Source organism: Mercenaria mercenaria, chromosome 19 (assembly GCF_021730395.1).
Source record: "Mercenaria mercenaria strain notata chromosome 19, MADL_Memer_1, whole genome shotgun sequence".
Lineage (NCBI taxonomy): Eukaryota > Metazoa > Mollusca > Bivalvia > Venerida > Veneridae > Mercenaria > Mercenaria mercenaria.
Window position 1 is genome coordinate 17,281,732 of NC_069379.1, and position 12,259 is coordinate 17,293,990.

The window sequence follows — 12,259 nt, forward strand, 5'->3', positions numbered from 1 at the left end:
AAAAACATCCCCACCATTCATATCATGTTCGTAAAATCAAAATTTAAGCCGTTGCTTTTGAACGACAGCAATAAGTACATGTTTGCATGATACTAGTATGTTCTAAGTTCATTTAAACAAAATTCAGAAAATCAAGTTAATCGTTACAGTTAACTGAATATGGTCTATGCATAAGCAAGAAAGTCAAATGAACTTTATTTCATCTCATATGGACATTCGACAGTAAACTGTCCTAGAAATTAAGTAAGACTCTATATATTTGGGGTTTTCAGCTTTCGCTTGGCAAACTATTCTATTTAAAATATTAAACACGATCAAAATTGTAAAATGATACTTACCGAAAAGTTGATCTAAAAGAAAACAGAAGAGTTCGATGTAACAATTGTCTTATTTGAAATAACAGCTGGTATGACACGATTCTTTTTATAAATATCCGGTTCATAGTTCGTGCTATTTGCCGGTCTATAATTCAACACAGTATAAAGTCAAAACTTAAGAAAAATACTCTCAATTTATGTATGGTATGATAAAGTAAGCACTTACTGAATGGATTGCCGAAGCTTGGTACTTCGAACTATTGACCGATAAACCATTCAGTAAGAGTACATAATATTTTATTTTCTGTCTTATATCATGTAATCTGTTAGTTGTTATTTGGTTAAACACTGTTTTACAACAGTATTTAAATTAAGTAACGGCGGACATATACCTTGATTCTTTACCAGGACTAACCTGTTCTCCCCAAGTAAATGCCAATTTCCCCCACATGTTTCAGAGGTGGAGAACAAACTTGATTACCACAATGTCTTTTATCAAATTGTCACAAACTAGTATACACCGCCAAGGGATCGAATCCGTGATCTACGCTCTCCCTACTAAACGAAGCAGGCGAGGTCTTGATCATTTGAACATTAAAACAACTAGATTGTACAATACTTGCTGCTAGAAGAGGTTGTCCTTCCAATACTCCGTCTCCATCCAAAAACCCAACCTCCTTAAAAAAGACAACAATACACAATATAACAAAAATTAATAAACACAAAATCAAACTTAAAATTAAACTACAATCAGAATTTATTGTTTTGTAACAAGCACCAGATACATGAATTATTTAAATGTTTAGCATTTTGTAAAATTTCCATGTAAGTTGATTATTGTAATAAAAGCTGTTAAAATAGTAATAAAGTAGCAACACATGAACGGTTTGCAGGGGAGTGCGGAATACATTTTACATTTTAGTACATTACAGGTTTGCATTGATGGAACTGTTGAAAGATAACATCAAACGGTCACTTTAACGTGCTTCTTATATATGTTGATATAAAATTAATGCTGCATCATTACCATTTGATGAGCGATGTATTCAAGTAAATTGAAGTTTCTAAAAATTTGTTAAAATTTAAATCAATAATTAGGAATATGGTTTAACATATTATTTTTGTATCGCGTAAGTGTATAAAATGTTTTAGAATAGAAATGCATATGGAAAGCTTTCACAGTGACGACCAAAATCGTTATTTTTAATATGATTATGATGATGATGATGATGTTGATGATTATTATTATAATTAAGGTATTTTTTATAAAACGTTTGAACTGTATAACAAATAAATATTCAACATCGTTTATTTAAAAATTAGATTTTCATTTCTCATTTCTATATATTTATTCTGTATATATTTTCAAACGCACCTTTTTAAAATATAATTCTTGTTCGAAAGTAACAAAAGCGTTACGCATGACACAAGCATATCGACCATTGTGCTATAATGAAAACACTTCCATACATTACTGATTCATAACTTACCACGTTTTGGAGCCCTTGTAGCTAAAAAAAAAAAAACAATTAAGATTGCAAGTATTACATATAAATTAAGAACTTATGAAAACAGTTAAAGCATGAATCATGTCAACATATGTTCGGGTATTAAGGTATTTTTGTCGCGGTTAGGCATGCATTAGCACTTTAACACTTACCATTCAATTTTTATGCTTAACTGTATTTAATTTTAAAAATATATATCATCATTAAGTTTCTCACTAATCTGTTGTGTAAAATGGGCATGATACGGATATTTGGAGCGCTTAATACTAATCATGTATTCCTTACTTGGTGTCACACATTCTCGCTTATACCCTTCGTCTAAAAGCGAATCCTTCTTCTGTTCAAGAATGTAACCATCAGAGAGAATTACAAGCCCAGTTTCCTGAAAAAAATATAGCATCCTCAGATTAAGCAAACTGATAAACCTGTCATCTAACAAACAAACTTCGGCTTGCGAAGTTTTCATTTTGGATACTGAATACGTAGTTGTATTTAACATCCACTAGGATGTCATTGCAAAACCAGTAGTTTGGCAAACTTCACTTTTTCTTTTAAGTGACTGAGAAACTTCTATGATTTATTTCATTTTGATGGTAGATAAGGACCAGGGAGAAATAGGTGACACGATTTTATATTAATTTTATGTTATGTGTACAAAACAAACTATAAAAAACTTGTCCAATTCTATTTATCCAAAATCCAATTTGATTTATGACATCTAATTCATCAGAATATGCGAAGAGCTTTTCAGCTGCTTTGAACACATTGCATTGGTTTGTTACCATGCCGTCCATCAATACATATAAGTACGAGCTAAGAATGATAATACATCTGAATAAAAATAAATTCATAGATTCTGCAACAGTTCTAGCAGTTATAATAGAGATTTTCACTTACGATATGTACGTCATCCAAATCCCCTAAAGATCCATGTGAACGCTTGGCCAATGACAACTTGTTTACCATAGCATCAGGCTACAATTAGAGCAGTAATTTCTACTGTTTACTAGTCACAATTACAAGTGTCATTGTATATTCTTTAATTAAACATCTACATATTCGCAAATTGCCAGTTTCAAACTCAAATTATAAAACACAACACTGACCATATATTAAGATGCTAGCCTGGTCAGTACTTTGCTCTCGATATTTTTGTATAAATTCAGGTCATACTAATGCTTATATTTAATATCTGATTTAAAGTTCAATAAGGTTTCACATTTTCTGTTAAAACAGATAAAACAGCTGTGCAATATATGTTATATAAAATTAAATGGTTAGAATAATTGCTCATCCTGCCATCAAAAAAAGTGTTATCAATATTAGTTTGTACTAAGTTAATAAATACAAATGTATTAAATCTTTTTAAACAATGTATCAGAAAACTTTTTAAACAGGGTTTAGCAAAATATTAATATACTTTTTTTTCATAAATAGGATGGTATCAACATTATCAACAACGACATTTTGACGCCTTAATTGCGCCAAGGGAATTTAACAAATATATCTGGGGATGTCTGAAGCTCTCACAGGCAAGACAGACACGACACAGCCCTCACGAGATAACTAAGGAAGACACAGAGCTCGCGAAAGATATGAATACCTAATACATCAAAGCTGATTTCTAGATAATTTTGCACGATGATAGCAGAATTTATGTATCCTATTTTTCAAGTTTCTTTTAAATTACCTTCTTTCTTTTGTTGACTTTACTCATAATGTTCTCAGATACGCTATAACTCGTACCCGATATTCCACTTATAACCTGAAAATATTTAGGTAAAGGGTTAACATTCAAGATTCTGGGAGTTTATTTCAGACAATATATCAACGTTATATTCTGACACATATTTTTGTGCGCTCGCTCGGAAAGTCTGCTTTTGGATAATTTTCTTGATATTTATTTTTTCATTTCTTTATGGGAACAAGAATTATTTCAAACAATCGGGGATTTTTCCTTACTGCAATTTCATAGGTACTGTCAGAAAACAAAATATTATAAGTTTGACTTTGTCTTAAGCTTCAGAATTGTTATATAATGTTTCCTTATATTATGCCACCAAGGCCACCAAGGCATTAAACATAACAATATGATGCAAATCTTTGCGGAGGTATGTAAAACACAATATCTTGTCTATTGAAGCACACATGAGACAGATTTTGGACAATACCCAGATTATGTTTTCACACATACATCTGAATAGAATATATCGTTATGCGTTCCAATGATCCGATTTCTTTCGTCCTCCACCAAGACGAACACAGTTGAACTGGGATCGGCAGATATACGAATGTCCACTTCTTGTCCTGGTTGAAGTAGATTTTGATCGTACGATACACGAACCTTAAAAAATCAATGAATTATGTTGGTTTAAACAATATTTATTTCCAAATACGCGTTCCATATGATATATATCAATGTTACAGGATTAAGGAGTAAGCTATAATCTTGCATTTAAACCTCCTTATTGAATGAAACATATTATGGTATCTATTACAATTTAAAGAATAGTAATAATGTGCCTAGAAGATATCATTCGTCATGTGAAAAAAAAAACTTCGGAGTACGCTAACTGCTTATTAACACGATGATAATTGTTATAATGTATTGGACCCCTAATAGTAATGTTTACAAAAACGGCATTTGTTTGGTATATTCTTAAAGTTGACCATGTTTCGCACTGTGTTGCAAATTTTAAACAACTTTTACCGTGCCGTTTTTTTTGTAAACTTTGTCTTATTTATATTATTTCCTCAAGCTCAAGTAGAGACAAAATTCAATGTGATAGCCACTATCTAAAACGTTTGCAGAGAATTCATTACAGCATTAATCTTGATAAAAGAAACATCAAACTATTGTTAAAAATTATAAAACACAAATTTTAAAGTGAATATAATTTTTTCTAGGGTGCCTCAAGTAAACAGATTTAAAGAGACAGAATTCGAACCCAAACACTGAAAAATTAAGGTCGAATCCTGTGGGTCTGTTTTGAATTTTGCTCACTTCATTCAAAAATAACCTTGGGACAGAAGTAAAACCTACCTGCATTTCTTCCGCAATATGTAATCTTTTACCGCATGTAGCTCAGTATTTTTAAAGACGTCTAACTCTAGCCCTCCTGATTCAGAGGTAAATTCTCTTTGAACGGCAAGAAATCGCTTATAAAATGAAAAATTTCCAATTTTGTACGATACATCCATAATATTTATTTATTTATTTTGTTGGATTTAACGTCGCACCGACACACGATAGGTCATATGGCGACTTTCCAGCTTTAATGGTGGAGGAAGACCCCAGGTGCCCCTCCGTGCATTATTTCATCACGAGCGGGCACCTGGGTAGAACCACCGACCTTCCGTAAGCCAGCTGGATGGCTTCCTCACATGAAGAATTCAACGCCCCGAGTGAGGCTCGAACCCGCATCGATGAGGGGCAAGTGGTTTGAAGTCAGCGACCTTAACCACTCGGCCACGGAGGCCCCACATCCATAATAAGTCTTGAAAGAAGTAAAAAACTTACTAGAAAAAAGGAAAATATGGAAAAAAAATTTGATCCCAGTGGGGCTAGAACCTAAGCCCCAACCTTAAAATTGCAGTCAAAGTAGGTTTATGGTAGGAATTGAATACTCTTCAAAAAGGAGGTACTCTATTATGGGTCCAATACCTTAACATATTAACTTTGTAACTATTCTGATATTCAAGTAAGACCAGACACTCATACTTTCTGTTATAACACATTTTGGACAACCCATTGTGAAAGTGATGTACTTCGCATAAGATTAAAAACAGTTGATAATACATGCGATTTAAGCCAATTAAATAAGTTTAAACGGCCAAAACTAATCTCAAAAGGGCAGCTAGAAATGACGTATGTGACCAAAATTTTGTAGGTGTGATTATAAACCTTCCGAAAACTAAAAACACATCAGTTAAAAATAAGAATAAAATGTTAGTATCTGACAATAATACTTTGTTCAGAGAAAAGCTTCTTATAAAAACGTAATCACCTCGTTACTGATTGGATTCCCTTCGACTTGTATGAACACATAATCAGCAATCAAATAACCCGATTGAGTTAAATGATGGACTAAGATGTACGCCTGTGGAATCATATCCTTTGTCACAGATATGCTATGTGTTTTACTCGATACACCGTTGATTGCTACATGTTCAGATGTCAGCAGCATTCCCCTAGAATAAACCTACAGAAAAAGCAATAAAGTTTTAGAAATTTTCTACGTGCAATAGTCCTTAAAGGCGTTTTTTTTGTGATTACACAAGAAATTCTGAAATGATAATATCATATGATTTCGCATTTAACACTTCAAATTTATGAAACACAAGTAAACTGTAAGAGAAATTGGCGAAAAAAAAATGTGGACGAAGTACACATATTCGTATGAATATACATGCATATGTAGTTAAGCATGATATTTTAACTACAAATAAGGGGCATAATTGTAACGAACATTATCTACGTACACAAAATACAATACTTAAATAAAAAAAAAAATAATAACAAAATTTCTAAATCTAGCATATGATAAAGGTTTTAGAACAATTATAGTACTTAATATACACAATTACCTCGAAAGTTAGATTTCCATTGAGATTTTCCGTTGCAGTAATATCAAGAGAGACACTTTCATCGATCTTCAATGAAAATGAAAATGAAAAAAAAATTAATCATAAATTTTAAGTACACAAGCCATTCTCTAATATCAAATGATCAGTTTCTTTGTTTCGTAAGTTTTCAGACAGATGACTAAAATATTGCGCAGAATTATCTTCTGACAGTATAAGTTATTTATGTGTAGTTTAACATTTTACAAATCAGGTGATAAAAGAAACTGAGGGAGGAAAAGTGTGGATTAAGTTTCACATTTTCGTATGAACCCATATACCAATAGCTAAGTTTGTTATCTTAATGGTTTGATTTAGGGGCATTAACGCTATCTAAGTTGTAATTGTACTTTTTATTATTTCCGTATACACCGCCGCCCCCCACCCCCCTACAAAAAAAAAATACAATTTAGTACTCGATACATTTGAGTAACTGTAATCCTGGATTACGAACAACATAGTTATACCAGTGTACACACAGTTTGTTCCGAGCAGGCTAACTTAGATATTTTTTGCGTTCATTAGGGCAAACCATCAAACAAATCTTACCGTTGTTTGTACTTCGTTGGCATGCATCCGAATCAAAGGCATACTAGTAGACAATGCATACAGGTTAATTGTTTGGTAAGATGAAGATGGTTGTATACTGGGATCATTAAGCTGTACCTGTAAAGGAAATAATTACAATTTTCAAATATTACTCTTGATTACTAAAGTGCATTAGCAGTAATTATGCATGATTTTTTCATGCCTAGAGATAAAAAGTACATGGTTTTCATGAGATACAATGTACATAGTCACCTAAGCCTACAATAAAGTTTTAGCTCAGTTGTTTCTATTTTGTCTTTCAAATATTATAACCAGGATCCTTTTTTTCTACTCAAATAACTCTTTTTCAGAAAATAATAAATTAAATATTTTTTTCGGACTGTGTGCTTTGATGCAGTTAGCTACACATATTTCTAAAACATATAGTACTTACCTAAAGCTTGTATGTGTAGTTCTAATGCCTACCTTCAAGGATAACTTTTCTGCGTTATCACTATCAACATGATAGCTAAGATCTGCATATCCTAACTCATTGAAGGGAACTGACATAGGTTCCCCAGTAATCTCCTGAACATTGAGCCATGTATATGCAGGATTTCCTAGGATGCATGTTTCCAAAACAGTAGTTGTTACCGTCGGTGTCACAGTTAAGTACCCACTTTGTCCGACTGGCTGATTACCTCGTTGGACGCGGAGCTGAGAAAAAAAATGAATATAAAACTAATTATACTAATCTTCATATTTAAAATCTTTTGCTTCGGTTTAATTAATAAAATACAAAATGAATTTCCGCCTATTCACGCTATGTTACGTTTTATGTGTTTAAAACATTACAAACGAAAAAAAAAAACCTTTCCTTTAGCTCTTAGACTAGTTGTTCTTGTTACGTTTCGAACAACGTCTCAACAGTTACAAATCTATGCTGTAAAAGTTCATGTTCAAGTGATGTTCGCTTAACTCTTCAAAGGTTGTATCTTCTTTTTTGTATTTTTTCTAAAATCATTGTAAATGAAATAATATACCTGGTATACAGTTTTGTTAATATAATTCTAAATCCCTAAAACATGTGTAGCTAATTTACGTCCGAAGATTGCCAAATTGCCCAACAAGAATACGTAATTACCGAGTGTCATCACCCTAATACCCCAGTCACACATACGGCACGGAAAGCTACGTCTAGCCACGGATAAAAACGTAGTAATCCGTATCTATCCGTATTGATACGTACCTGAGACGTACCTTAAAGTAGTAGTCCGTATCAATTCGTACCAATCCGTACGGCTCAGGTACGGATCGATACGGGTTACTACGTTTCTATCCGTAGCTAGACGTAGCTATTTGCGCCGTATGTGTGACTGTGGTATGATATCTTTTATTAATACCTTTGTACGATAAGTCATTCCAGGTATGAAACTGTTTTTATATAGGTCTACTTTGGAGATGGTAACAGAATCCTGTATGTCGAATACAATGTTCATAGTTCTTTCGGCTACCATTGTCAGGGCAGTAGCGTGGTCGGTCACCATAGCTCGAATATTTATCTTTGAGTCCAGGTCTAATTCATTGTTTATCTGGGACATCTGAACAGTAAACTGTACCGACCCTTTCAACTAAATATACAAGGAAAAAACATAAAAAAGTATTTAAATCTTATCGAGGATCTAATCAGATTTTTAACATTTTGAACATTATTATTGCCCAGAAACTGCTAAATACTTTGTTGAAACATATTTTATTCATTTAATTCATTTCATGAATAATTTACAATTTTAACAGCGTATTGGACAGAAAGCTAGTAATAGTATCCTTTCCCTAAATGTGCTAATTCTTTCTCTTTGCAATCCAGAAAATGACATAACAGAAAGCATCATTGTAACCCGCATACATACATTACAAATGGTATAAAAATAATTTGAAAGAGTTGTGTCTGCTGAAAAAGAATTAGTAAATAAAATGTCCGTAAAATTATGCACGAATCAGTACAGTCATGCTATTTTAACTTCGAAAGATAAATTGTGCACCGTAATAACTGGATTTCTATTGAAGTATCACTGAAAACTATAAAGTAAGAAAAAAATTGTAATGCAATTTATATTTTCCTTTTTTTCAGTACAAATGATGCAAAATATGTAAGCTTTTAAAGCAGTGTTGTATAGAACTTGTCTGTTTGTTGACTGGATACCTTAAGAAATCATTTGCATTAGAACAAACCTTCTTTCAGATCTGCTTTCTAGTGTGCTGTTGATGTATAAATTGTTACATTAAGAGACCTTTTCAGTTAAGGGACCACCTTTTGCCAATTCCTTACTTGCTCACGTAATGCAAAATGTTCTATATGGTGGTCTTTGGACTGAAGACAAAATGCATTCTAACGTATTTCCTTTGGTTTGACTATTGTATTTAAACAAGTGTTGTACCGGTATATTTCGAGTTGGACGATGGTTCTTTCTATAAAACGCTAAATAACCCTTTCTAAATTTGTGTAGGCTTAAAATAGATAAAAAGGCTTTTAATCATGAAGCCTTGTTTAACCTTTATACTGCTGGTGGCAACTGATTCTGCCTTTGCGCCCAGTGCAGAACAAGATAAGCCTGCACATCCGTGCACTCTGATCATGGTCTGCACTGTTCGCTATTCAGTCAGTAATGTTTCAGTTAACGACCCTTCGAATAATAAATGGTACTGCCCAAACTAAATGATGGACCAGTCCATGATAGAAAATTAGCAGGGTAAGGGTTAAACATATCAAAATAATAAATCCTACCTCTGCCTTCAGCTCAAAGTTATTCGACGGCTTATCTTCGTTGTAAAGTAGGACAGTGCAATTTCCAGTGACGTCTGTATTAAACGTGAACCTTTAAAAAAGTAACAAAATTATATACATACATTGTACTGGTTTGTCTCATATTTAACTGTATAGCGATTTGTCTCATAACGTTTCGCATATCCTATGTCTGCTTACTAGTAATCCGGATTACGCTGACACACGTACTAGAGTATATCATTTTAGCAAACGAAACTTGACTTTGCTTTAGCGATTGTATTTTATGGATTAAATGATGTTCCTTTAAGTTCCATTAGGCGGCTGTAAAAGTCCCCCCCACCCCCACACCCCACCGCTGCATACTTGGGCTCATATATTTTTCTAGTCCTTAGAAGTCATGGAGCTCATTCATTTGAAGGCTACTGCTTTTATGTTTCTCTGTTACAATTGAGGATTAATTGATTATGTTTAATCTAAGACATGATTAAATGATTTACCGCTTAAACTCATAAATCCATTGTGCAAAATCATGTGTCTATTGCAAAGATATTGTATGACTTTTAATGTAATTATATTTTAGCTGACGTACGGATATTCGAAAAATTATGAGACAAACCACTTTGTAGTTAAATCTTTATACGGACGTGCTAATATTCAGATTAATACACATATACGTCGATAAAAATACACTTCTTTAAATTTCATTGAGAAAGGTGTTGACCTATTCCAAATTGGATCTTAGTAGAAGTAGATAAAATAAAATAAAAACATACCAATAAAACCTCCTGAACAGTGTTGATACCACTTATAAACTCACAGGTTGCACGCAATTTATAAAATATCTTACTTGTATTTGGAGATGCCTTGTTATATACCTTTCTTGAATGAATCTCCGATCCGCTAAAAACTTAAAAAAGAAAATCTTGGTAATTTGAAATATTTAGATTTTTATAATTTTGTCTTACATTGCTTTCACGTCTACTGTAAATGTCGTCTGTGTTGAATGTATTTCTGCCGGTAAGGTAATTTGAACTGTAAACTTTGGAAGAACTGTAAATAAATATTCATGAGTTTATAAAGCACTATTTATAGAGACACAGGTCATTGCATGTGCAACATCCCTTTAATAACGACAATTGCTATGTGACAATTCAGCGTACACATTTTATAGTGTGTTGTAATTACAAAAATCCTTGAATAACAATGCATACAATCAGTGTAAAATATTTTTACAGTGTGTTACAATTCTTACAATAACTACCTGTACATGTCCAACTGGGTGAAGCAATTACATGCTTACAAACAAATAGAATAACTCTGTGTTAACTCAGCGTGCATATTTTAGTATTTGGCGATTACAAACATTCGGGGAGAACTACGTGTACATTCCGCGTACACATATTAATTATATGTAGCAATTAAAACATTTGGAATTAACTATGTGTGCACTCGGCATAAAGTGTTCTTTAGTGTGTAGCAGTATTATATGAGTTAAAAAACATATGGAAATAACTATGTGTGCACTCGATCGGTGTAAATTTTTTTATAGTTTGTAGCAATATCAAAAATCTGAGAACAATTATCTTTACGCTGAGATCTGGACATATCTATGTATACACACAGGGTACACATTTTTAGTGTGCAGTAATCACAAACATGTTGGAATAACTATGCGTACACTCATCAATCACATTTTTATAGTGTGCAGCAATTATAACCATAAAGGAGTTATTATTTATACACTCAGCGTACAAATTGTTATTGTTTGTAGCAATTACAAACAACGGGGAATATCGTGTACATATATTTATTTATTACAGTACTCATCTGCTGACAACACATTTGAATTTTTTTTTCACAAGTTCATACTCAAAACTAGAATGTTTTGCTATCAACAATATATCACATAAAATGCTAAATTATATAAATTCTTACCGTAGTCATTTACTTCAAATGTCTTTGAGGTTGTTTTTCCCTAAAATAAATATTACTTTTTTTAACAAATTGCGTAGAAAAAAGTTTGTAAAAGGTGATAATTTTCCATCCAACAGAACTGAAATACTTATAATAGATAAAAAGGTTTAGACAAAAAACAAATCGGACTCTAAATTTAAAAAGTATCAATATATGTAAAGGAAAACAGTTTGAATGGTGGTGACAAAACCAATTACAAAGCCATTAAGGATGAGAATCAGACCTTGAGAAACAAAACTCAAACAACACTAAATCATAGAAAGAAAGAGTTGTTTGACATGAAAATTGAACAGCATGTAAAGCATGTATATTACTTTACGAAACTAGTGTCAGTAGACTGATAAAAACATTGAATTCCGGAAAAGGACCGCCTAAAGGGCTCCACTTCCGGACAGTTAAACGCCTTTAAAAACTCACCATTTTTAAAGAACTGTTACACATGTTCGTTTTGATGCTTTTGCAATAGCATGCGAGTGATGAAATTTCGCATAATAAGGTAGAACACAGTTTTCAGCAATTGTTTA

At 32.6% G+C, this 12,259-nt stretch overlaps 2 protein-coding genes across 6 annotated transcripts in view; one reads left to right on the forward strand and one right to left on the reverse strand.

The window, feature by feature from the left end:
* LOC123541872 (CD109 antigen-like) overlaps nucleotides 1–12,259 on the forward strand; it is a 139,329-nt gene that overhangs the window by 65,931 nt on the left and 61,139 nt on the right. The gene's annotated exons all lie outside the window — the stretch shown is intronic.
* The window catches only part of LOC123542548 (CD109 antigen-like), a 39,933-nt gene that overhangs the window by 1,286 nt on the left and 26,388 nt on the right, over nucleotides 1–12,259 (reverse strand). The window contains exons 8-21 of one of the 5 annotated variants that reach the window (XR_008368691.1): nucleotides 11,697–11,736; nucleotides 10,727–10,811; nucleotides 9,762–9,852; nucleotides 8,380–8,607; nucleotides 7,463–7,693; nucleotides 6,998–7,114; nucleotides 6,413–6,478; nucleotides 5,833–6,027; nucleotides 4,020–4,169; nucleotides 3,516–3,590; nucleotides 2,723–2,800; nucleotides 2,111–2,207; nucleotides 1,808–1,828; nucleotides 339–994 (exon numbers count right to left, since the gene is read on the reverse strand). Coding sequence is in view for 4 of the 5 variants with exons in the window: in XM_053531804.1 (XP_053387779.1) it covers nucleotides 2,010–2,207; nucleotides 2,723–2,800; nucleotides 3,516–3,590; nucleotides 4,020–4,169; nucleotides 5,833–6,027; nucleotides 6,413–6,478; nucleotides 6,998–7,114; nucleotides 7,463–7,693; nucleotides 8,380–8,607; nucleotides 9,762–9,852; nucleotides 10,727–10,811; nucleotides 11,697–11,736 (1,554 nt within the window). In the remaining variant the exon portion in view is untranslated. Of the gene's footprint in view, nucleotides 1–3; nucleotides 995–1,807; nucleotides 1,829–1,879; nucleotides 2,208–2,722; nucleotides 2,801–3,515; nucleotides 3,591–4,019; nucleotides 4,170–5,832; nucleotides 6,028–6,412; nucleotides 6,479–6,997; nucleotides 7,115–7,462; nucleotides 7,694–8,379; nucleotides 8,608–9,761; nucleotides 9,853–10,726; nucleotides 10,812–11,696; nucleotides 11,737–12,259 lie in introns of those variants that run through there. The other 4 variants (XM_053531807.1, XM_053531805.1, XM_053531806.1 and 1 more) reach the window with 4 other exon arrangements.